General features: G+C 36.6%; 1 protein-coding gene across 2 annotated transcripts in view; it reads right to left on the bottom strand.

Moving 5' to 3' along the window:
• Positions 1-3,007: 3,007 nt before the first annotated feature.
• The window catches only part of CMTM4 (CKLF like MARVEL transmembrane domain containing 4), a 37,245-nt gene continuing 17,634 nt past the window's right edge, over positions 3,008-22,618 (bottom strand). Inside the window, exons 2-4 of one of the 2 annotated variants that reach the window (XM_062007417.1) lie at positions 21,087-21,263; positions 10,932-11,030; positions 3,008-10,045 (exon numbers count right to left, since the gene is read on the bottom strand). In XM_062007417.1, coding sequence (XP_061863401.1) covers positions 9,872-10,045; positions 10,932-11,030; positions 21,087-21,263 — 450 coding nt within the window. In that variant the 3' untranslated portion in view covers positions 3,008-9,871. Of the gene's footprint in view, positions 10,046-10,248; positions 10,438-10,931; positions 11,031-21,086; positions 21,264-22,618 lie in introns of those variants that run through there. The other variant, XM_062007418.1, reaches the window with a different exon arrangement.

Here is a 22,618-nt window from a genome sequence, read left to right as displayed (position 1 = left end):
CAAACTGCCCCCAAAAAGCAAATACAAGATATATATCACCATGAACACGTAAACATACAGGCAACAGCTCCACCTAGGCATCCTGCACTCTTGTTTTTAACATGGAGAGGGAAGACATTAAGGAAGTAAAAGAAATGTAGGTAAGTACCACGAATGTGATTCTTGTAAGATGCTCGGGACACCTTTTTGCATGCAGTGTTGATTTGAGACAGGATAGAGACATCATCTTGTTTTAGTAAATAAACACAACTACATCAAAACTTTCGTGTTATAACAGATTCCTCCTTCATTGGAAGAATTCACAGTACCCTGTTCTATAACACATCTAGGTCAGAAGGTAACACTATGCTACCCAGAGCATTTAAAGTAAAAAAAAAAGTCAATCTTCCAATTTATGTTCATTTTGGTACTGTGATACTTGTCCTTTTCTACCTTTTGGATGCCTGATCCATTAAATAAGAAATCAATTACAGCCTTCCCTGGGGACTGAAAGAAGAGTTAAGTATTTAAAACTTTTTTCTGAACTTGACAGCTGACAAAGCTTCTCTTGACCAAAGAACCCCACAGATAACACCACCAGCAGCAATCTGGCATTAAGTCCAGCACTTTAACTCTCGTTTCTTAAAAAGCATCACTTACTTTAAGGTTTAATCTCTAAGCAGGTCCAATGGATGCAACACCACAACAGATGAGATGTACAAGCACATGACTCTCCTCGTTAGCCCTTCTCTAAAAGCTGTTGTACCACTACCATTGTCCACCTTCCCACAGGCACCTTTTTCCTAGGCAGTGTTTTAAGAGCATCATCCATAGTCTCCAATCTTTCCACAACACTAATTCAACCGTCCATGGGTTTCTGCAGTTCTTGTCTGTATCTGCTCAGTGCTTTCACCTCACACCTAGAACTCCTGGATACTAAAAAGTCCCAGTTGCATCAAGGCAGCACTTGCAAACTACAGCCCATGAGGTAGCAGAGCATTACCCACTCACTCTGGCATTTCAGCCCCCAAATTCCTTTTCAGTCTGGAATGTGATGCTGCAAACCACAAGGTCTAGCATTTCAGCTCATTGCAGAGTACCAGATGGAGAAACTTCCACAAGAGCAATCCCACCACAACCACTTTAGCAATAAAGCAGTACCATGTGCTTTCTGCTACATATAACCTCTCATCAAGGACTGCTTATACATGTTTTTTCATTAACTCCTGCATCTATGAAGTTTGTCATGTTAGAGACATAGTCACAAAAACCCCTCAGACAGGGCTGGTCCGATGTTTAACCCTATGCCATTGTCTTGCATAGGAAGTGCATTTAGCAGCTGCACTTACTGGATTATCAACCACAACACTTGATATACTGAGTTTATATGTTGCCTTTACAAATGAAGACAATGTTTTAGTACTTTAATATGTCCATTTATTAAACAGGAAGTCTTTCACAAATGATTCCATACTATATTGATCAAGATAAGTGTTAGAAAACTACTATTTTCCCTACATACAAAAATACAGACTTTTACTACTATGAAGACATGATCAGAAGAGTACCATGAAAATCCATAGAGCTCAAATCTTCAAAGATCAGAAACAAAAAAGAAAGACAATTAAAAAAATTTACAAAAAGTATTGTGCCCATATACAAAAGACTGGAAAAGCAAAATGACATTTAGAACTGATAAATACACCACTTAAGTTAGGCTATAACAGTATGGATTTTAAAAACAAGGCTGCTTTCTGTATTGCAAAACATTACAATTCTTTAGCTTGTGGGTTTTGTTTAGCATAAACACCAACAGAAAAGAAGCACACAAGGTTCTTAAAAGTCATTACCGGTACAAAAACAAGTTGAGGGTTATGTCTTCTTGTAGAGTTACTTTGTCTTTGAAATTGGTCAAGCATTAACAGGACAACTTTCACATATAGAGCTGGAAGATGCTGTATGTACATAAGTTACAGCTGTTGATACTGAGAAGACAGCTATCACAGCTGGTAGGTACCTCTATGGAAAGCATCTATTTTATCAGCTTGAGAACTTGAAGAACACTTACAAAAAAAAGTGAAATGGCTTTGAGGCTGTAAATAGTCCCTATATGAACATCTACTAACTTGTGATACTCTTCAAATCTGTGATCAGGATTTGATATAAACTGGTACCTCATCTGCAGTCCCCATAGTCAATGGGGAACATTGCCTGAGTAAAGTCTGAGTCAGTTTCTGCATTTGAACATGGAGGATGCTTGCAAGATTTTTCCTTGGCAAAAGATTACAATTTTTCTTACTTCAAAACCAAAATAACAAGAGTATTACACAGTAGACTTGTGCTCATGTAATAAAAGGAAAATTGCATCCCCTTTGCTCAGCCTGAGATGGGATTCTAACACACTACTTCAACTAATACTTTTGAGCTGTTCACAATTTCCAACTGTCAGTACAGGGACATATATCCCTGAGAGAGAAAGTCTTTCAATCAAGATGCTCCTTCCTCAGACACCATAAATCGTACGTTATGATCTAGAATCAGAATGTTTACATTATACCTGCTACATTTTTCTAGAGGACCCAGAATTGGCAGGAAGGATACATATATCTCATGCTGAGCATCTCTTTATACAAGTCTTGAGGAAAGAACTTTGGAGTACCTTTTAGCTCAAGTCAACAATGTGCTTTATTCCCCATCTTTCTGGTAGCAGCTGAAGACAGAGCAGAGCAAAAGCGATACAGCCTTCTGATTTGCCATGAGATCAGATTTGCTATTTAGTGCACAATGACTACAGTAGCCATAAAACTGTTATTAGTGGAAACAAAGCACAATGAAGCCAGAGATGCACTAGTGACTCACATTACAAAAATAGTGTTTACTTGTTTAATAAATTTACATCTCTGTGAATGAGAAGTGCTTATACCACACATGGAAGGCACCCTAGGTGAAGCAGTTTTTCGGTATTTGTTTACAATTCTGTGAAAAGACATACAAAGTGTCAAATTTCAAATCAAAACTGAGCATCATAATGAGAAATAAATACATATACTATTTTATTGTGGGTTCCTGAACCCTTACAAACTTCAACATATACAAATAGTTTCCAAATGACACTAACACAGAAGAGAGTAAGTCTAGACAGATATAGTGATTAGCTAAGTCATTAGTTACATTATATCATAAATGTTGTGTCTTAAGTATAGAAATCATTTTAAAATGCAATAAATTGGCCACAATATATAAATCAAACTATTTTCTTACTTCAGAACTATGATGTATGAGTTAAAGCTGGATGAACTGTAGTGCTAAGATACACTCTCCCTCCATAATATCCAACAAGTAGAAACCAGTAAACATTGAAGATTAAAGTATAAACAGTAGAAAAATGAAGGTAGCAATTGTAGCAAAAGGATGCTGGCCCAAACCACTATGACCTGTAGACATCAGGATAAATGTAACATTACTACAAATATTTAGACGATAATACTTTGGGGATTAAAAGGTTACCAAAAGTGATAAATCAGCCTAGTTAAGAGAGGGTATTTTCTTTCAAACACATGAAGGTTTTAATTAAATATGTCTATTGAGACATTTGTCCAAAGCAAAACAAATACAATAGCCCAAAATTTCCCATATTCTAGACAACAGTCCGTGACAGTCAGAAGAGGCAGATGGTCATATTTCATTCAGTTACTCACATCCAGATGTTATTAAAATAGCTGCAGGGACCAGCCCCAATCAAAAAAATAAGAAAAACCCCAGATACTCTGTTAATACGGATCTGGCTATTGCTTCTTAAAATGCTCCTATGTCCTCATTCTGAATTCACAAAGTTAAGTTTCCATACTCTTCCACATATATGCTAACTGGCTTCTTAAAATTTTACCCATGAAGTCCACAGTATACAGATAAAACCTTCATCGTAAACACAAAGCTCTATGTTATAAATATGTCAATCAAGGTAACTATGTATATTGTATATAAAATTAAATATCTTCTGTTTGCCAAGTATAATTTAAAAAGGAATATCTGTGGCTAGTTATAAAAAAATATTTATTAACCCATAGAGATTAAAAGGCAATTTCACTAACTCATCCATCCAGCACATTTGAAAGATGTGGGATTCTGGATAGGTAACTTCAGCTAATCACATTTTTCTGATAAACAGACAACTTTCATTTCTGGGAATACATAAGAACACTTTTAAAAGCTGCATATCCCAAAACAAAATTAGATTGTGTTATACTCTAAATTAAAGGCTATTATCAATCACAGTGTAAGCTGATTTTTTAAAGACTATTTTAGAATAGAAATGGTTATGTTATGAATGACAACACAAAAATAAGACCAAAACAGTAAAGGAACCCTTTCAGGTTAGACAGCACCGCTCTGACTCTGTGAAACAGATCTATCCAGGTGGCCAGGTAGCTAACAAAGAAAACAATACACCAGGAACAACACTAACGTGGCATTCAGAGATGTCCTGAACATTTGTAAAAATTCATTTGTAATCAAACCTCTCTGTCAAAACAAAGAGAAGAATACAGACTAATTTCTACAATCTATTTTCAAATATTCTGATTATTTTTGTACCTATTTCTGTTTCACTTTTCAATTACTACTTTTATTGCCACTAAAACTCACATACATGACATCTCTACCTGCATATCTCTACCTTTTTGCGCTTTGTTGCCCCTCCAGATAATACATTATTTTACGCTACAAACAACAAGAGCTCAGTACCCATTTTTCAGAAATGCTACATGACAGCTTTACCCATTTCAGTGGGACTGAGCAGAAATAAGGCTGTAACTACCCTTTTAGATACATAGAGCCTTTCTGATACAAGAATATGTCCTGCAGGTCCTTGTGAATCAACTACTATCCTTCAGCTGAACAGCAGTTATTTGATAATCACACCAATTTGTCAACAAACCTCAGCTTTTAAGATGCACCATTAGTAACATCTGTCCCACTGTATTAGAAAGCCAGCACCACCCCACAGTTAGGAACACTTCTACACCTACTTTTACTACTGATTCAAAGTGTCTCATCTCCTTTGCTATGAAGTGCAGAAGTTATATTTCCTTCTGCAGCTGGGGATTATACTTTGATTTTCACGTACAAAGCTGTGCAGCATCTCATCTGAGTAAGAGACAAGATATTATTTTCAATGCTATTTGAATTGCTATTAAGTTTGATTTTTATTTTTTAATCTACATTATATTCTAATCTCATCATTCTTACTTATTTTGGATTGTTGGGCTGTTGGGGTTTGGGTTTTTTTCCACAAAAAAGAACAAGTAGAATTTTTTACAAAGTTGCCACGAGACAAGAAAGTTACAGACATAGAACAAGAACTAAGGAAGAAATGGGAAAAAAAGGGGGTTGCATTAATAAAACTACATAGAATATAAGCATTTGCTGTGTCTGCACACCCTCAAAATAGCCCAAAGATGACAAATACCAAATGTGTATAGGGACCATTAAGCTCATGGAAAACTAGTGGTTAATTCACTTATAACAGTCGACATGCAGCTTGTAGCAGATCAATTTTTCTGCTGTGTTCCACAGCACTGTAAGAGCCAGGAAGTCTGCTGTGTTAGGAAGGGGCAATTATCATATAGTACAAAATGATTCACAGGGGAACAAAAAAGGAACAGTAAAATAAGATTATCTTAAGGAAGATTGGAAACTTTTTCCCAGTTTTCCTCTCTTTTCCTAGAATCAAAGAAATACAAACAGATAAAACAGTTCTAAGATCATATGATGAGATGCACAGTGAAACACATAACAAAGCCTATGAAGAAGCACCCCACATTACTCTTTTCTCAGTTCACATCTCAGAGACATCTTGGAAGCAAAAGATGAGAAGCTGCTTCCAAAGTATAGCTCATTACCGATGCCAGACTTCTGAATCCAAAGCACATTATGAACAGCAGAGACTGAAATATAAGGCATCAAATCTCTAGAGTCAGTACCTTGTCTTTCAAAGAATGCAGAGAATCTCTAATCCTCCACTTTTATACATGTGGCTCCTACCAGAAAGCTCACACAAAAACACATGCAGTGTACCAGCTAGCTTCCAAAGTACATCGGGAAAGAATCCAGTTCCCCCCAGCACATTCAGCCCAAACATCACAAGCTATCATAAAAAGAAAGAGTAGCACATTTAAGCAAAAGGACATTGGACACACTATTCCTATCTTCCTTATATTGAAGCAGAAACTACACAGATCAATGTGGAAGGCTTAACAATGAAATAAATATAAAAATGTGAGATAGATGAGGCATGAATAAACAAAACTAAAGTAACAAGTGGAGAGTAAGAAGGAATTGACTAAGAAGAGATGAAAATGTCAAATCCATTCTAATTATAGTTTTAGAAGCTTCTATTGTTGGCAGTTTGCACCTTATTATAGGAGTGTACGATAAACTTGAACTAAGGCTGACAAAACTGAACATACATAGCATGAAAACATACCTTCCTACAACAGTTATTACACTGTTATTCCAAACATATCTTATACTTTAATTGACCTTTTTAAGTCTGTGCACAGGTCACAACTTACTGTAATTTCTACATGCACAAATACATAGAGATTGCATATCTGAGGGCCTAGTGTGAGAAAGGAGGACTAATCTGAACCTTTACAGATTTCAGCATCCCATTCCTACAAGGTTCAACAGTTTAACTTTAATTTATGGGGTTTTTTACAGTGGGTTTTGAGTCCCTTTGTGAAGCTGAAACAGCACTCTTAAGGACTAAAAGAAACTATCTTTGTATGCTCAGCAATTAGAGCCAAGACAACTGGCTGAAAGAAGCAATGAATGTCACTTTTCTAAACATATTTAAAAAAAAAACCAACCACTTTCTATTCTCTTTTCTTCCTTCAGAGATTTTTTAAATAATGACTGCAGCTTGGATAACCTTAAAACACAATCACTTCTTCAATACACCACATAAAATTAAGGGAGTGTTATATATACATGATAGGAACTGTGTATATATCATATGTTGTTAATGTTTGAAATTTAGTTGCCTTTCACAGCTACTTTATTTCCCTTCTGTATAGTCCAAATAGTAAGTAATGTCTCTTTAGAGAAATAAATGCTTAACTTAGATTTTTAGAAAGAATATTCTGTACAATACTAAAATCATCTTTGGATCCCAAAATAAGGAAATTACAAATTTACACTTGGTTTTCTGTTCTTTAAAAAAAAAAAATACTATTCTCTTTGAATTCTACCCTGAAAGCTGTGCTAAGCTCAAGTCACCATGTAAGTAATAAATAACAGCATACTGTTCCCAGCTTAGAAAAACCGATTTCACGTGTAAAAGCACTCAGGGTCATGCAGGTGTACTACATGACAAAGTATTACACTATATAAAAAGAGTAATTGTACCACTCTGCATTTGTCATTCCAGCTAAAAGACAACAAAAGATTTTCATGATCTTGCTCCACAAAGAACTTGGTGAGGTTATTCTTTTTCTAGGTAAGGAAAGGTGTAAGGATTTGAAAGATTGCAAATTATAAAATTTACAGATGCACATGATCTCCTACAGATCTGAAAAACCAGAAGCAGCACAGAGACTACAGGACAGGATCGAGGAGTTCTCTTACATATGCACCCTTTCAGTCCTTGTCATTAACCAGCAAAAAGGGTACACTCCTAATGAAAAGCCTTATGAAAAGCCTTTGCTACAAGCCACCTGGTTCTTGATTTCAGATGAGAGTTCCACTCTAAAAGTAAGGATCTTTTGGAGGACAATATTTTGGATTTGAGTAAAGGCTTTTCTGGTGTTTGTTTTGTTCAATTGGCTCTTTGTTTTGGCATAGGGTTTTGTGGTGGTTGACGTTTTGGTGCATTTGTTTTTTTGGGGTTGGGGTTTTTTGGGTTTGTTTTTTTTCTTCTTATAATCTTCACTCATTACATTCATTTACAATTCCCATCTAGCTATGTGTGTACTACTTTTTACTTTCACTAATTGATAATAACTACAAACTCTCCTTGCAAACTTTGCTGAAAAACAGCAGGGCTATAAGAACGTACTGGCAAAACCTTACTTCATTATTTCATACCACACTGAACATGGAACCGTCATTTATTTTTCATGAAATGTACAGTAACCCTGGTGAGACACCACCTCAATATAATGTCTATATTCTTTTTGTATTTAAAAGTGACCTGTTGCACTGTATTGCCATTTGTTCTTAGGACTCCAGTTAACTGCATTCACCTCCTCAAGAGCATAGCTAGGTAAAAACACAATATAAAAAGTGTTCAGGTCAAATATGCCATGAATTCGGGCATTCATGGCATATAGGTCTCCTAATTTCAAAGATTTCATCAACTTACACCAGAAAGGAATTAAACTCTAGAAATCTTCTCCCCTATACATTTTCTTAGTGTAACATGCAGGCATGTATATGCCAAATAATGGATTACAGAGATAACACCACCAATTTAAAACAAACAAAAAAAACCCACCAGAAAAATATCAAAGTCATCTTCCTAATAACATTATGATACTGTCTAATTGATTACTGCAGAGTTCAAGTTTTCAGGAGAGAAAATACCAGTCTCTTCACTGGAAGTACAATTAAAATAAGGAAATTTTAGATGGGTAAAACTGTTTCTAAACAAATCAGTACAACCATATGATGCTCCAAATCTCTAAACTCATCTCCCAAGGAAATATCAAGGGAAAAAAATTGCAGAAACATCCAATTAAAATACAAATAAACCCAGTTTTATCTACTACCAACAGTTTCAATTTTACAAGAAACAAACAACCGTATAAGAAGAAAAAATATTTCTCTTACATCAAGCATACAATTTTGTAACCTTAGAAACACTTTGTAAGCATATAAATTTTTTGCTAGTTCTTGCATATAGAAAGCTCCTCACAAAGGCTGATGTTCAAAAAAACTCAAGCAAACAAAAAACCCACCAAACAAAGACAAACAAAAAGAAAAAACCACTACAGAGAAAAGCCACAACTGGAATGTAAGCCTACTGGACGACAACCCCTTCTTTCTCTACTGTGTCTTTCAACTCCATTTTTCTCGACCTTGCCTCCCAAGCATATTTTTATTCCCATTCTGGAATGACAAATGGAAAGTACCCCAACATTAGCAGAAAACCACACATTTGCACTTGATGCATTACAGTAATGATTCAGTAAACATGCTAATTTTGCAGGTCAGATCTGGCCAAGGCCATGCATGAATATGTCAATTTCAGAGTAATCCATAGGATAATTACATCAACACCATCAACCAAAAAAAAGTGTGAAAGGGTTGTCTATTTCAGCTATGTAAGTGCACCAACAGTGACACTACATGAGATCTTGCAGATGAGAACTGAGCTGTACTGCCCAGGACGCACGAGGATGGATATGGAGAGTTTGCTGGACAGGATACACGGCTAAAGGTACTGTTATTCACTCCTCACTTCCTTTTCTTGTGTATTAAATTTACTTTTTGTTAATTTCTTTTATATTAACCAAGTAATGTAGTGCTGGACTTAGTGTTTACACTAGACAAAACAATGGCAGAACAAGTATATTCAGAGTTTGCATTTGGGAGACGGAAGGAAAGTACTGTGCAGTTAATCCAAAACAAGAGCACGCTGCAAAACATATATTATATAAGATATATAATATATGTGGATATCTTAAATGGGTCTTGCTTTTGAATGACCAACATGTACTGCCTTCAGGACAACAGCTTTTGACTCCATGCATCTCTCTGCATCTGCAGGGCTGGGCATTCTTTGCCACAATCTGATCTTCCTTCTCTTCCTTAAATAAAGAAAAAAAACCCCTTTATTCCATGAGGGAGTTAAGCACTTTTTTCCCTTTGCAGTCCCATTTGAATGTGCCTTTCACGCATCCAGACGCTGAATCTCAGGGCGATGATCTACTTCTCTGGATTCTGTCCGAGCACGAATATAATCACTGGTCTGCCGACTACTTTGTTGTCTGCTGTTCATTCGCCACTTTTTAATAGCTAAATATGTGTTCACAGCATACACTGCCATTGCCAAGAAACCAAATATCTACAAGAAGTAGAAAGAATTGTCAAAGACAATTTTTGAAAACAAGAACAATAGTAGTTTCACAATAAATTCCTCAGAAACTGTTTTCTACTTTACTTGCAGACAAATCATCACAGCCTGTAAAAGTGATGTTTTTCTTCTTCAATGAACTCAAGAATCTGCAAAAGCGACTAAGATCAATGACCCCAGGAAACAAAAGTCCTCTGTCTGCAAACATGACAATTAAATCCTGCAATGCAACTTCAATGGAAGAACCTCTTGTAAAGAAGAATCCAGCTCTTCACGCAACGGTTCATTCCTCAAGGGGCGTGTAATAGTGAGTGACAAGAGGAAGATGTGTAGTCCAGAGCATCAGTCTGGAGAAGGAACAAATCTGCAGTTCTTCCTATATGCTTTTGCAGAATTGGGTAGTTTTTCAATGACCAGGTTTGGGGAGGTGGGAGAGGTTGTCAACTCAAGTATAAAATACATTTGCTTGATCTTACTGTTCTAGATTTAAAATCTTCAAGTACTACCCAGCCACAGAACAAAAGTCATCTGTGGTGAGCAAGAAGAATTCATCAAATTATGTGTAAGCAGCTCCAATTTCTTGTCGACTTTTGACTCTGTCTTTTCCATAGCCTTGCAGAATCATCTAAACTACCTATAGAGCAAGAAGCAAGGCTCCAAGTAATTTTTCTCTTTGTTCTTGCCCCAAGCCTTAACGCAAATAACTCAAAGGATGTCAATACTTTTAAAATCAGAATTAGCATTTAGACAACTGTAAAATTAGAAGTAAATTGCAATGGCAAAGATAACAGAGGTATTCAATGAACATAAGGGAAAAGTTATTCTCAGTTTTAATAGAAGATAAGAGTATCATATATAAAGAAGTTCAAATTCTTACCACAGCAGCAATTTCTGCTCCAGTTTTATGGTTTAAAGCAGCAAGTACTACAGAGGCAATGAAAAAGAAGAAAGTGCTGAGTCCAGTGTTGACCAGATCCTAAAAAAATAAATTCATTGGCATTACTAAACAATGATTCTTTGCTTGCTTTTATTAGAAGTGATGAAAGAGAACAAGGTTAGAACAAGAACTGTAGCAATACTTTCCCATTTTCTGTGCAGTTTATCACTTATACAAAAGGCAGCAAAGATTATTACACAGGAAACGTAGCACGTGTGTGCATTAGTCTGTGAACTGAAGTCAAACACCCTGTACACATAAAGCACCAGTGCAGATTCTGGACACATTACCTCAGTTTCTACTGAGTTTATTAGAAAAGTACTGTCAGCATAAACAATGAGCAAAGCTGTTTTACCTCAGCTGATGTTGAGCTAATCTCAATATCAAACTTTAGGATACCAGGAATCCCTTGTTCTCTTTCACATCCCAACAGTGCTCCAGGCACTGCCCAGGTAACAGTCATGAATTTTACTACAAATTCTTTGAGGCCTTTATTGTAAAAAGCTGCATGTCTTATGCTCTTTCTATGAGTAACAGCTGCCTGTACTGTGAGAATATAGATTTTTACATATTTATTGCATAAAATTGATGTTTTAAGCAGACATATTGAAGCATATGCACAGCAACACTCCAGAGGCACCTACATTCAGAGAAAATTCTTGCTTTGCTCTAAGCACAAAAAAAATGACAGGCAATATGCCATTCAATAATATATATGCTGCAAATGTCACAGCGTTTAGATGACTACACTGCCATGCCTTACAAAAAGCTGGGTCATTGACATATCACTGGAACATAAGCATGAATTGTGACTGGTACCTATTAGCAGAACAATAGTTACGTCAAGACAAGACTACCTGAAAAAAATTCAAGAGCTGGAACTTGGAGATAACAGAAGACACAAAGTATTAGATTCATTATGGACTGGTTGCTCGTTATATTACTTGGGGCATCTTTTACAATTTTTAAAAACATTTGATAGGTATGTACACTGCACTATACATACACTACAGAGACGCAGGAAATAACAGACTATCACGGTAACTGAATGAATAGGTGAAGTCAGGGAGTGAGGAGAGATGTGAAGGAATAGGGCTCAGCAGTTCAGGACACAGCCCGAAGGAACATGAAAACAGTGAGAGATAAATGCTACCATAGCCAAAAGGGATGAAAAGAAAACCTGTATGCAAGTTTACTGTGCAACCTACAGTTTTGAGTTAAAGAAAAAAAAAAAAGACAAACCCAAACCAAAACCACACTGAACATGCCATCTCCCACCATTAAAAAAACCCATCACTACTCTTCAATTATAATTCAAGGACAAATTTGTTCTATTTGAGTCTCCTCTTTGATGCACAAGCCAGGCTCAGTTCCTGTTCCTGCTCCTCCACTTAATACCACTAGGTTTGTTGGTTTTGTTGTTTACTTTCTTGCCCCTAAAGCATGCATTGTAAAGTGTGGTAAGAAATTAGGCTTTGAAAACTGAAGATATAAACTTATTCCCTGGGTATGAATCCCATGACTGTGTTCCAGCTACAAAGCACAAAGACTTTGAAAATACCATTGTCATCCAGTTATCGCCAAAACATATTTCTTCCAGTCATGATTAGAGAATGCTTTAGTAAGTAACTGTCAAAACTGAAAGTTTCTGGCACTGTGTTACTCACAGGGAAAACTATTTATTTTGAAGGTACTAACTCAGTGACGGTTATCAAAGTAAGTGTACTGGGAATAACTGTGGCCTGATCCTCACGTAAATGAGGGACCTTCCCAACAAATGTGAGAGACTTCCATTGCCCCTTGCTATTTCCACCCACGTGTTCAGATTTCATGAGCCCAGCAAGATCAGAAGTACCTTACCAAATAGTAAACAAAGCAAACTGTTGGTCTCAAACTGCTACCATCTTTTCAACTGCCAGTGTGTAATTGCAGAGATACTTTTTATCAATGTTCAAGCTTATCAAGACAGATGTTACCTGGTACTTCAGCATGAAACCAAACTGGAATGTTATTAAACAGTTCTGCAGTTTTAATTATATAACCTCTTGTTTTGCAGTGATAAAGTTAAAAAAATAGAGGCATTGGAAAATAAATGGCATTTCACTATTTCTGCAAGTATCCTCCTCTGCAACTTTGAATTTAGCAGTTCTCACTGCTTCTGGGGCTGCCAACAAGAGCTGTGGTTCTCATCTGCCAAACCTTTACTTGCTAGAGCCTAAGTCTCACTATAGATACAGTCTCACAACAGATACCAGACTCAACAGTATTGAACATTTTCATTAAGTCTGTAAAGTAAACATATGTATGTTACCAAGAACACTGAAACTAAATACTGAAGAGAGAGCAGCTATGCTCTTGAATAATTTCAAAAATAACAACAAAATTAGTTCAACCAAAGGTCTAATTGTGTATTTTACTAGCAGAATATATTTGCCACTTGCGAGAAAGACCTACAGAATGGAGGTAACATCCTAGAAGAAATAACTCAGAAGAACTAAGTAATTACAAGTAAGTAGGCATCTCAAGATCTGAGAAAAAAAGAGAAGGGAGAAAAAGCAGTTACACATTCCTTTGGACATATGGACACAATAGGTGTAAGGTGGGTATCTTACCTTTGCAAGGGACACTGGAATGCTGCATCCTGTTCCGGTATCCACATTTTTTAAAGTATGTTGAAAAATTGGACAGGGTACAGAGAAGAGCCACAGAAGTTATTTGAAAGGAGGAGAAAATTTCTCACAGTATGAATCAAAGAATTTAAACTCCTTTGAATATTAAAAAGATTGAGTTGTGTACATGAAGACACCAAAGTTAAAATAATCAAAAAAGACTAGGTGTTTTAAAAGCTTAACACGGAAGAGCAAAACAAAATTAATAGTACAACAAAATTAACAGATGCAAAGTTAAGACAAAAGTCATAGTCAAAATAAAGTAAGTTTTAACTGAAAGGGAGCTAATCATCTGAACAACCAAAGACCTGATTAATAGTCCACCTTTTCAATACTTAGAATCCAGATTATGTTTTTTCAGACACAGACTCTGTACCTCCTTAGCACCACCCTTAAAGACTAAGTGGATGCCACACAATGCTCTATGATTTATGAGGTCAGATATGCTTATTAATTAATTATGACTCTTTGAATCTGTCAGCTTGATCATCTTGCCAAAGCAAACTAGTAAAAGCAAGATAGCTAGATCTATCCCCCAACATGACAGACATTATCATCTATCTCCATGCTACAAATTGACTTGAAGGCTTCTTGTAAGAAGTTTCAGATCCTGCAGTACCTGAAATGCTGCTTAAATTAGACTGCTGGTGCCTTTTTCATGATTCTTCCAGGAAACCAAAGATATAAGCACACCAGAAACTACATCATCAGTGGCATTTCATTTTCTTGTACTCTTTATAAAGAATATCAAATTCACCCTTGCAAAGAATCAAACAATTCAAATCCAAAGAATTTGTTCCATCGTGATGTTCCAATTTATTCATTTCTGCAATTCAATTTTCCCTGGTTAGGTCAAAAACCTTTTTATGCAATTAATTGATTATACATTCATAGATAAAGTTGGTTTCTTAAAAAGCTAAAATTAACACAATCTTTCATATCCACAGATCCAACTGTTTGGATCTTAAGGACACTTATTGATAACACTGTCATACAGATATATGATGGCAACATCACAGATGCCAATATCAGTGGAGAGTTTGAATCCAGGACTTTAATTTGGTACTTACAACTTAGAGAAGATAGGAAAGGAAATAAATGCAATGGTTTTGGGACAAAGGCAGGGCAGAAATAAAAGAGAATGAACTACAGCAAGAATCCAAGAAGTAAAGGACACTCCCTAAAAAATGCAGCTTTTTTCCACGTAAGAGAAAATGAATAATCGTGACAATAAAAAGAATGAGCTAATTGAAAAAAGATGAGCCATTTCAAATCTGGCCACGATGTAGCTGAAGTTCTTGCTATTATATTTATAGACAAAGTAAAAACCACATCACACAGATAGAAAAATTTCTGCTGAAATTACTGCAACCTCATGAGACAGTATGCTGCGCCATAAAATACTGTACAAAGCTGCCATCCATAACAGAGAATAAAATCTATGAGCTGAATCAAATCCGCTCTAGACTGCTGCTGTTCCCTTTCTTCTTTCCAAAATGATTTAAAAATTAAAGACTGACTTCTGGCCACTTGCTACTTATTTGCAAGTTACTCTGTTCAGTCACCAACACTCCTGTTAGTCCAAAGGAGAGTATCCAAGCACACATATTTGCTATTGCCATCACCAACTATCTGTGACACTCAGAAGGAGCATAAGGCAGAGAAGACATCTTAACCTGGTGACGAAGATGAGTTCATGCCAAGACAGCATTTTCTATTAAAAAAAGGTGAGGCTTTTGCTCTGCTGATTCTGCTGCAAAGACAGGAAACTCTAGAAAAAGTGGAGACTATCACACAGTCTTTTCTTTTAAGGGTCTGTACAGGTATGGTTCCTGGATTAATGAGGCTAGAAAAGGTAAATTGGTGCTAGGAATGAGATGTCTGTTAACAGACCTGAAAACTCCGCTTAAGTAACTCCCAAAAGCTGGAAGGTACGTTAGCTTCAAAAGCATCTGTTTAGTCCTCCAGTTTGATGAGTTTGAAGTAGCTAAATGAATCTAACAACTGAAAACAAGCCTGTACATTTCAACAGCTTGACTTTGTCACAAAAGGTGACAAAACTTAGTGGTCTGCTGCTGTCCAGGTTACTTTCCACAAAATGGAGCTCTAAGAAACATTTCCTTTTAGCTCTGGGTTTTGCTGGTTTGTTTTCAAGTGGCAGGGGATTATAGATTTTTTTTTTTGTACAATGCTCCTAACTAGTACTTTACTTGCAAGGTTTGGGAACTCTTTCCCATGTTTCTGTATGAAGCTATCAATTCAAATTTTACAAAACACACCACTCTCCTCTAAACCAAGCACCTCTTGACAAATCCCCTTAATTTTGCTCTACAATCATATTATTAAATATTGCTATAGTATTTTGCCTCACAATTAAAAATGGAAACATGGTTTCTCAAGCAGAAAATAAGTCTTAGATAGAAAGAACCAAATTAACTGTACGAGCATTAATTCTTTATTTTCTTCTCTTTTATTCAAGCTTACACAGGTACAGAAGCCTTTATCCCAGCACTAGATTGTGCTACTCCAAGATGCACAAAAGCATCACCTCCTCCTAATAAAACCGGCCATAATCAATGGTTTCAGAAATACATCAGTGTCCCAGGGGGTGGATTCATGCTGTGCAAACACAGATATCTTAGTGGCCATCTCACTGGATCCCCGCAGGTCCCACATCACACACAGCAGCTTCCAAAGGTCTGGCACTTGTTGGAAATCAGTTCTATTTCCAGCATCAAAAGCAAAGGATGCAAAAAACTTGAATTAACAAGTGCTTTTCAAAAACCTTAGTCGGCTGTCTGAAAGGGCAGGGCAAGCCACAATTTTGAAGAAATGCAAGGAATAGCCTCAAATCTGAGATTCAGATGATTTTATTATTTTTGAAGTCGTTTTGAGTTGGAATACAAGCTCTGACATATTAACTCTGTTGTAATGGCAAAACACATTCCTGAATAAATGTTTCTGTAATCCCCTTTCATTTTAGTTTCTTGAAGATAATCTGCCTATTCTCCCTCAGTTCTTTCTTACTTTCCTCTCACTGCTTCTCCTGCATATTTCTCCAACTAGCAGTCATCCATAGACAGACCCAGCAGTTACTGTCACAAAGCAACAGACCTTCCCAGCAATAACTACCAAATCACGTATTTAAAAACTTGTGTTTATATTTCTTACAGAAAAATGCGACATTTACAGCATGCTGCACCAAATGACAACTGTCCGCAAAGAGCATGAACACAGAGGAAATTAATTCTGACAATTTTAATCCTTAATAGGTATTGCTACTTTGACAGCAGTAAACATCAAAGTGAAGAATGACTGACTTATTTTCTCATTCAACAGCTAAGCAGAGCCAAAGAAAACCAAGATGTTTTTTCAAAACATAAGGGGGAAAAATGCATTAAAAAAAAATAGAAAAATCAAGCTTGTTTTGTGAAGGCCTTTGAACTACAACTTCGTAATTATACTCTTCAGAGCCAAGGCTGGCATAAGACACCTTGCCATTCTGGCACCACATCAAAATTTCTGCCAACTACTTCAAGAGTCAGTTGCTTGAACACAGTTTCATCACTGCAATAACTGAAAAAGAAAAACAGCACCTCGATCCTGTAAAGATGATGAAATAAGTTTTCAGGCAGTGCAAAACAGAACCACTAATTAGCATCTTCTAATACACACACCTGATTCCTCTTGTTTCCTCCCTGTAGCAGTGCTTCCCTTGGACTGACTTCAGGCTAATAAACCTGGTAGAACTCTATGAAGTTTGTGCTGTACTCAGTTCTGTGCCTCATCTTTGAGGCTGCTCTATGCTGAAAACCTCTGCATTCAGAACTGCACACACACAACAAACACTACCAGAGCTCCAATGAGTGCTTAAAAAAAAAAATAACTTTTCTTAATCAATAGTCCAAATCTATTGGAAGACAGAAGTTTGGCTGCAAAATCTTAAGCTCTCCCTGGAGATCACATTAAATTCAAATAATTAACAAAATATATATATAATGTAGCCAAACACAAAATTATAACAAACATTCAGTTATTAGCTACCTCTGAAAACATTTCAAAGTAGCAGCTCATTGGTTAAGCGAGAATCTCTGCTATGGTGCTGCTCATTCCCCTGTGTCATTTGCTAGTCTCCTGGCAGAATAGGTTCCCTTTGAGCTGTGAAGCACAAAGGAAATGGAAATTTCCACTGACAGGTTCCCCAGCTTTTCCGTTTTTGCATAGTGTTGACGGTGCTGCATAACCCAGACAAGTGACTGTTCTTTCATCTTACTGTAACAGATCTGTCTCTTTCCAACACATCCAAGCAATGTTCTTTTCTGGCCTCACCACCTCTATGTTTCTTTCATGAAAATGTAAAAATGGTTGCCAAGTCCATAATTAGGATCAAAACAAAGCTCTTTTCCCCAAAAGGCTAAAAATATGTATTTTTAAAGACTTCATAAATGTGCATATCTGTTAGATGATAGTATACGCTGATCCATGTTTTCATGCTAACCAGGGACAGTGGACATCAGACAAAAGCCACAATGCATTAGAAAGAAGTCTAATTTTTAATAAAGTTCTAAGGAAACAATTCTGTGCTGGACAAGAGCAGTTGGTGGCCTGGTACTTCTAATAGATGGGATCATTTGAAAACAAATGGTTTCAAATAGATCCTGAGAATTTTGTGCCAGTGCCGTGTTTAAAGAGTTGTTCCTAAATTTAAAACGGTTAAACTCTTTCAAGCACTGTAACAGCCTCTTCTTCTCACACAGCCTCTAAAAGTAAAGTTTGAGATTTTTCACCAGGGAAATATCTATTATAAAGTCATATTTTATTTTAAAGCATGTATATTAATGAGTTTATACTTAAGCAGGATTGACTTCCTCCTAGAGCACTGAGAAGTGTAAAAGTCTGTTGTTTAGAAGGCAAGTCCTGTGATAGCCGTAGCATATACAGAGGCTACAAAATTACCAAAATAACCACCAAAATAAAGTACTAAATATTGAAAGAGACATAATGTATGAACACACATTGAAATTGTAAAGAATACAACGCCAAAATAAGCAAAATACCCATTCAAGCCCAACTCTGCCTTCTTAAATTTTCTATTTCCTTTGCCAAAGCAATTTCCCCAAGGTATTTTATCAGCAGCTTTCAATCTCCCACTCTGTACATGCAACAGCAGACTACAGCTATCCGAATAAAGAAAACACTCCCACACTCCTCTAACAGTAATGCTCCTGTCAGACTAATGATTGATAAAAATCACTAAGCAATGCCAGAAAGAAGGATAGTCTCATCAGTTAATGGAAGTCAGAAACTACCAGTTCTTACTTTGGTTAGAGATCTTTGGTGTAGTGATGGACGAAGCATTTCAGCTTCAGTACATAACTAAAAGAAAGAGACTTGCAAGATCATAACAATTTACTTCTATCTCTATTGATCTGACCATGTGAACTAAAGCAAAAGCATTTGCAATGTTCAGCTTGAACTCCACATCATGTTTCTCCATGCTGTTTAGTAAGGGATTCAGAGTGTGACCATTGCCCTAAAAACCAATATACTTAACATTTTTTAAAAAACAACAAAAAATCCCTTCACCACAAGTGGTTGGACTTTCAAGCTCTCTTTTCTTTAAAGCTCTCTAATAGAGTGCTATGCAGAGACAAGTAGCATTGCACTATTACTGATTGCAGCGATTCTTGTTACTAAGAAGTCAGTGTGTCTGAAAGGCCCTGTCTGTTACACACTGCTACCTACTGTAGTATTCAGGGGGAAAGGCAGAGAGCTGCATTTCGGATCCCGCATTCACAAACTTTCAAACATACTGTCAAAGTGTTGGCTGTGGGCAGCTAAAGTGTGCCACAGGACTCAACAACAGAACTAAAGGTACAGACACAAAGAACCAAGGGTATGCTAAGTTCTTAAACTGACTGTTTCAGAGATACAACTTCACTTCAGTCATGCACACCATGCATACCACTCTGGTGTCTTGATAAAAAGTCTTGGTCAAACTTACTTTGAACATAAGCTAGATCTAGTACTCACTGTGAAACCTCTCACATCACACCAGCAAAATCATCATGTATTTTACATGACACTGAGGCACATACACACACTTGTCATCATGCTCTTGTACATCCTACTAGCATGTACAGAACTACGTGGTATAAAAGGATGGTCTTCAATTACTGTTTTCAGCTATCAGCCTGTTGTGATGCTCATTCAACAACCAAGCTGGCAACAAAAATAGAGACTACCTTCTCTCTGTAGTTGCTGCTTTTCACCTTGCTGCAAAGATAAGAATTCCACCAATACTGGCAGAACGGAGACAAAAGGACCAAAGCCAAGAGAACCCAGTAACGTTCCAGTGGTTCCACTGGCTTTCTTTTGCAAGCCATCTGGATCTCCCCCTCTTACAGTTACCAGTCACAGTTCTGGGTCCATCTATTCTATCTACCAAGTACTCTCAGGAAGAGTTCCTCAACGGATCCCCAGGGTACAACAGATCACTCAATTCCACACCCCAATCCCCTTTTAGACAAGTCATTTTAGGTTATAAGCAGTTACTGCAAATGTGCAAATTACAACATTAATAAATTAGATTAAAAACAAGTGTTAAGAAAAATCCCACAGAAGCCTGAAAGCCTCCAGTACTGGTCTCCAACAGTACTCACGAAATTACTGTTATAATATAAAACAGAACATAAGTACATACATATCTGTACCGTCCAAGGAAGTTGATCTAACTGTTGCCCTTGAAGCAGATAGATCTTTTTCTAGAGTGACTAACATGTTGATTTTGTGACCTGTGTTTATGCAACTCAATCTGAAAGTTTAACTCGTAATACAACATGGAAATAGAGACTTGTACAAAAAGGAATGTGCACTGCCAGCAGTTCTCTTCCTAAAACGCCTCGTATTTGAGAACACATAAAGCATTGCAAGTCAATGTTTAATAGTTATGTGTGTAAGCAATTCAAAACACTTGATTTTCACAGAAAGCATGTTATTCTTTACTGTGCTACCCAATGATTGCATTAACCTATGTAAGAAAACAATGTAGCACAGCTGTCTTAATATAAAAAAGCAGCTTAAGAGAGAACAACAGAGTACTGTAAATACAGCATCTGTCAAATAACTGCATTTTTATCACTTCATCCACAAACAGTAATTGTTGGCATTAGCAGCAAGTTTTTCCTTCCAAAGAGAATCTAAGAGAAGACAATTTTAGTTCTACTTAATATAGTTTAATATTACTACATTTCAAGGCTCACTCAACTGTCGGTATTCAAAATAAATATAAGTAGAATGGATACTGTACTCGGCATAAAGAACATTCATCCACAATCTTAAGTGACATTAGAAAGTAAAATTCAAAACCCAAACTTAAGAAGAGATTTGCAGCTATTTTTAACAGTGAGGATTTCTATGAACTTACCGTAAGATTCCAGTTGATCTGTGGTATTCTTGTGTGAAGATTTAGACTGAACATAAGCAACAGAACTCCAGTAACCACCAATGCACTACAGCTCACAAACTCAAAGAAATAAAGGCCTTCGCAAGGGGAGCATTCCATGATGGTCTCTATGCAGATGAATGCAATCAGTGCCAAAACCTAGGAAGAAAAACAAGTGGAAAAAATATAAATAGATTTCCACATTTTGAAAGTAGCCACAAGTATTCCTGAAATTTCCATTGGGAACATGATCAGTTTACACTCAGGAATGTGTGATTTTAGTTTAGAACAGAGCACTGCCTTAAGAGCAAAAACAAAAGCAAATTAATGCAAGGCTTTCTGGAGATCTCCTGTTCCACAAAGTTGACTTCAGCAAAATTACAAGGAGTCTAACATCAAAGTGACTGAGACACCCAGAAATGCATGAAACCCCTTCAGGCCACTGGCTAAATACACAAATGACACCTCAATCATTTTAGTTCATTTTTCACTCATGATAGGCTACTCCAGAACTTGAAGATGGAATACATATCGGGCCAACCTCCAACTCAATTGCACAGTATTAACATAGTGTGGTTATGAAAGACATTTCAATAAAACTAATATTTAAAATTCCCTACCAACTTGAGATCTAAATGAATTCAAAATTGAATAGATTCAAGATCCCTACCAGTCTCCAAAAATGCCTCACTTTTTCAGGTGTTTTTTTAATCGTCAGTATGTTGTATTTAATATAAAAAGATATTCTATCATGGCCTTGCAAGAAGATAAAACAAGTAGCTAATAGATGAGAAATCTCCTGGTGCTGCAAATGGACACATCTAACTGGGGTAATGGCTACTCACACTAATTTTAGAAGTTATCTTGGTAGGGTTCACAAAAATGCAGACTTGTAAGGTGAGAGTTTAATTTAGCATTTTAGATAAAACAGTGAAACTCACTACACTTGAAAAAGATCTGCCCAGTGGCCAGAAGTAACAGATATAAAAACCATACACCAGTATTAGCTACCACTAACAGCTACCGCTTAGACACCATTGATTAGCTACCACAAAGTTGACAATTTGCATTTCTAAGTCTATGTTTCAAACCGATTCCTCTTTAAATATAACTGATGAAAGCAAAACAGATGCATGGTCAGTTTTAGTTGTTTATGTGGTTTGTTTTTAACTTTCCATGCAGGCAAGAATGGCCTTCAGAGTGTTTTGCTTTGGTTTTCAAGAAAACAACCCCCTACCCTCCCACTTACATTTTTCAGAAAGAATTTTTGCTCTGCTGCAAAATTCTTAGGGGCCTGTAGCAAGTCACTTAGAATGAAGAACTTGGGGAGATTGCCTCCTCAAAGCTAAATATTCCATAATTTGAAGGTTTTGCACACACAAAACGTAAGTTTAACAGAAGCCACAACACAAATCAATTTCTGATAAATCCTTCTTTGCCAATTTCAGTAATGTTTTGCAGATAGACTTTCTTCCAGCACTTTTTATGTTTCATCCATTAATATTTATTTCTTC

The sequence above is a fragment of the Colius striatus genome, chromosome 14 (assembly GCF_028858725.1).
Source record: "Colius striatus isolate bColStr4 chromosome 14, bColStr4.1.hap1, whole genome shotgun sequence".
Lineage (NCBI taxonomy): Eukaryota > Metazoa > Chordata > Aves > Coliiformes > Coliidae > Colius > Colius striatus.
The sequence above is the reverse complement of the archived record's forward strand: the minus strand, read 5'-3'. Positions and strand labels throughout refer to the sequence as shown.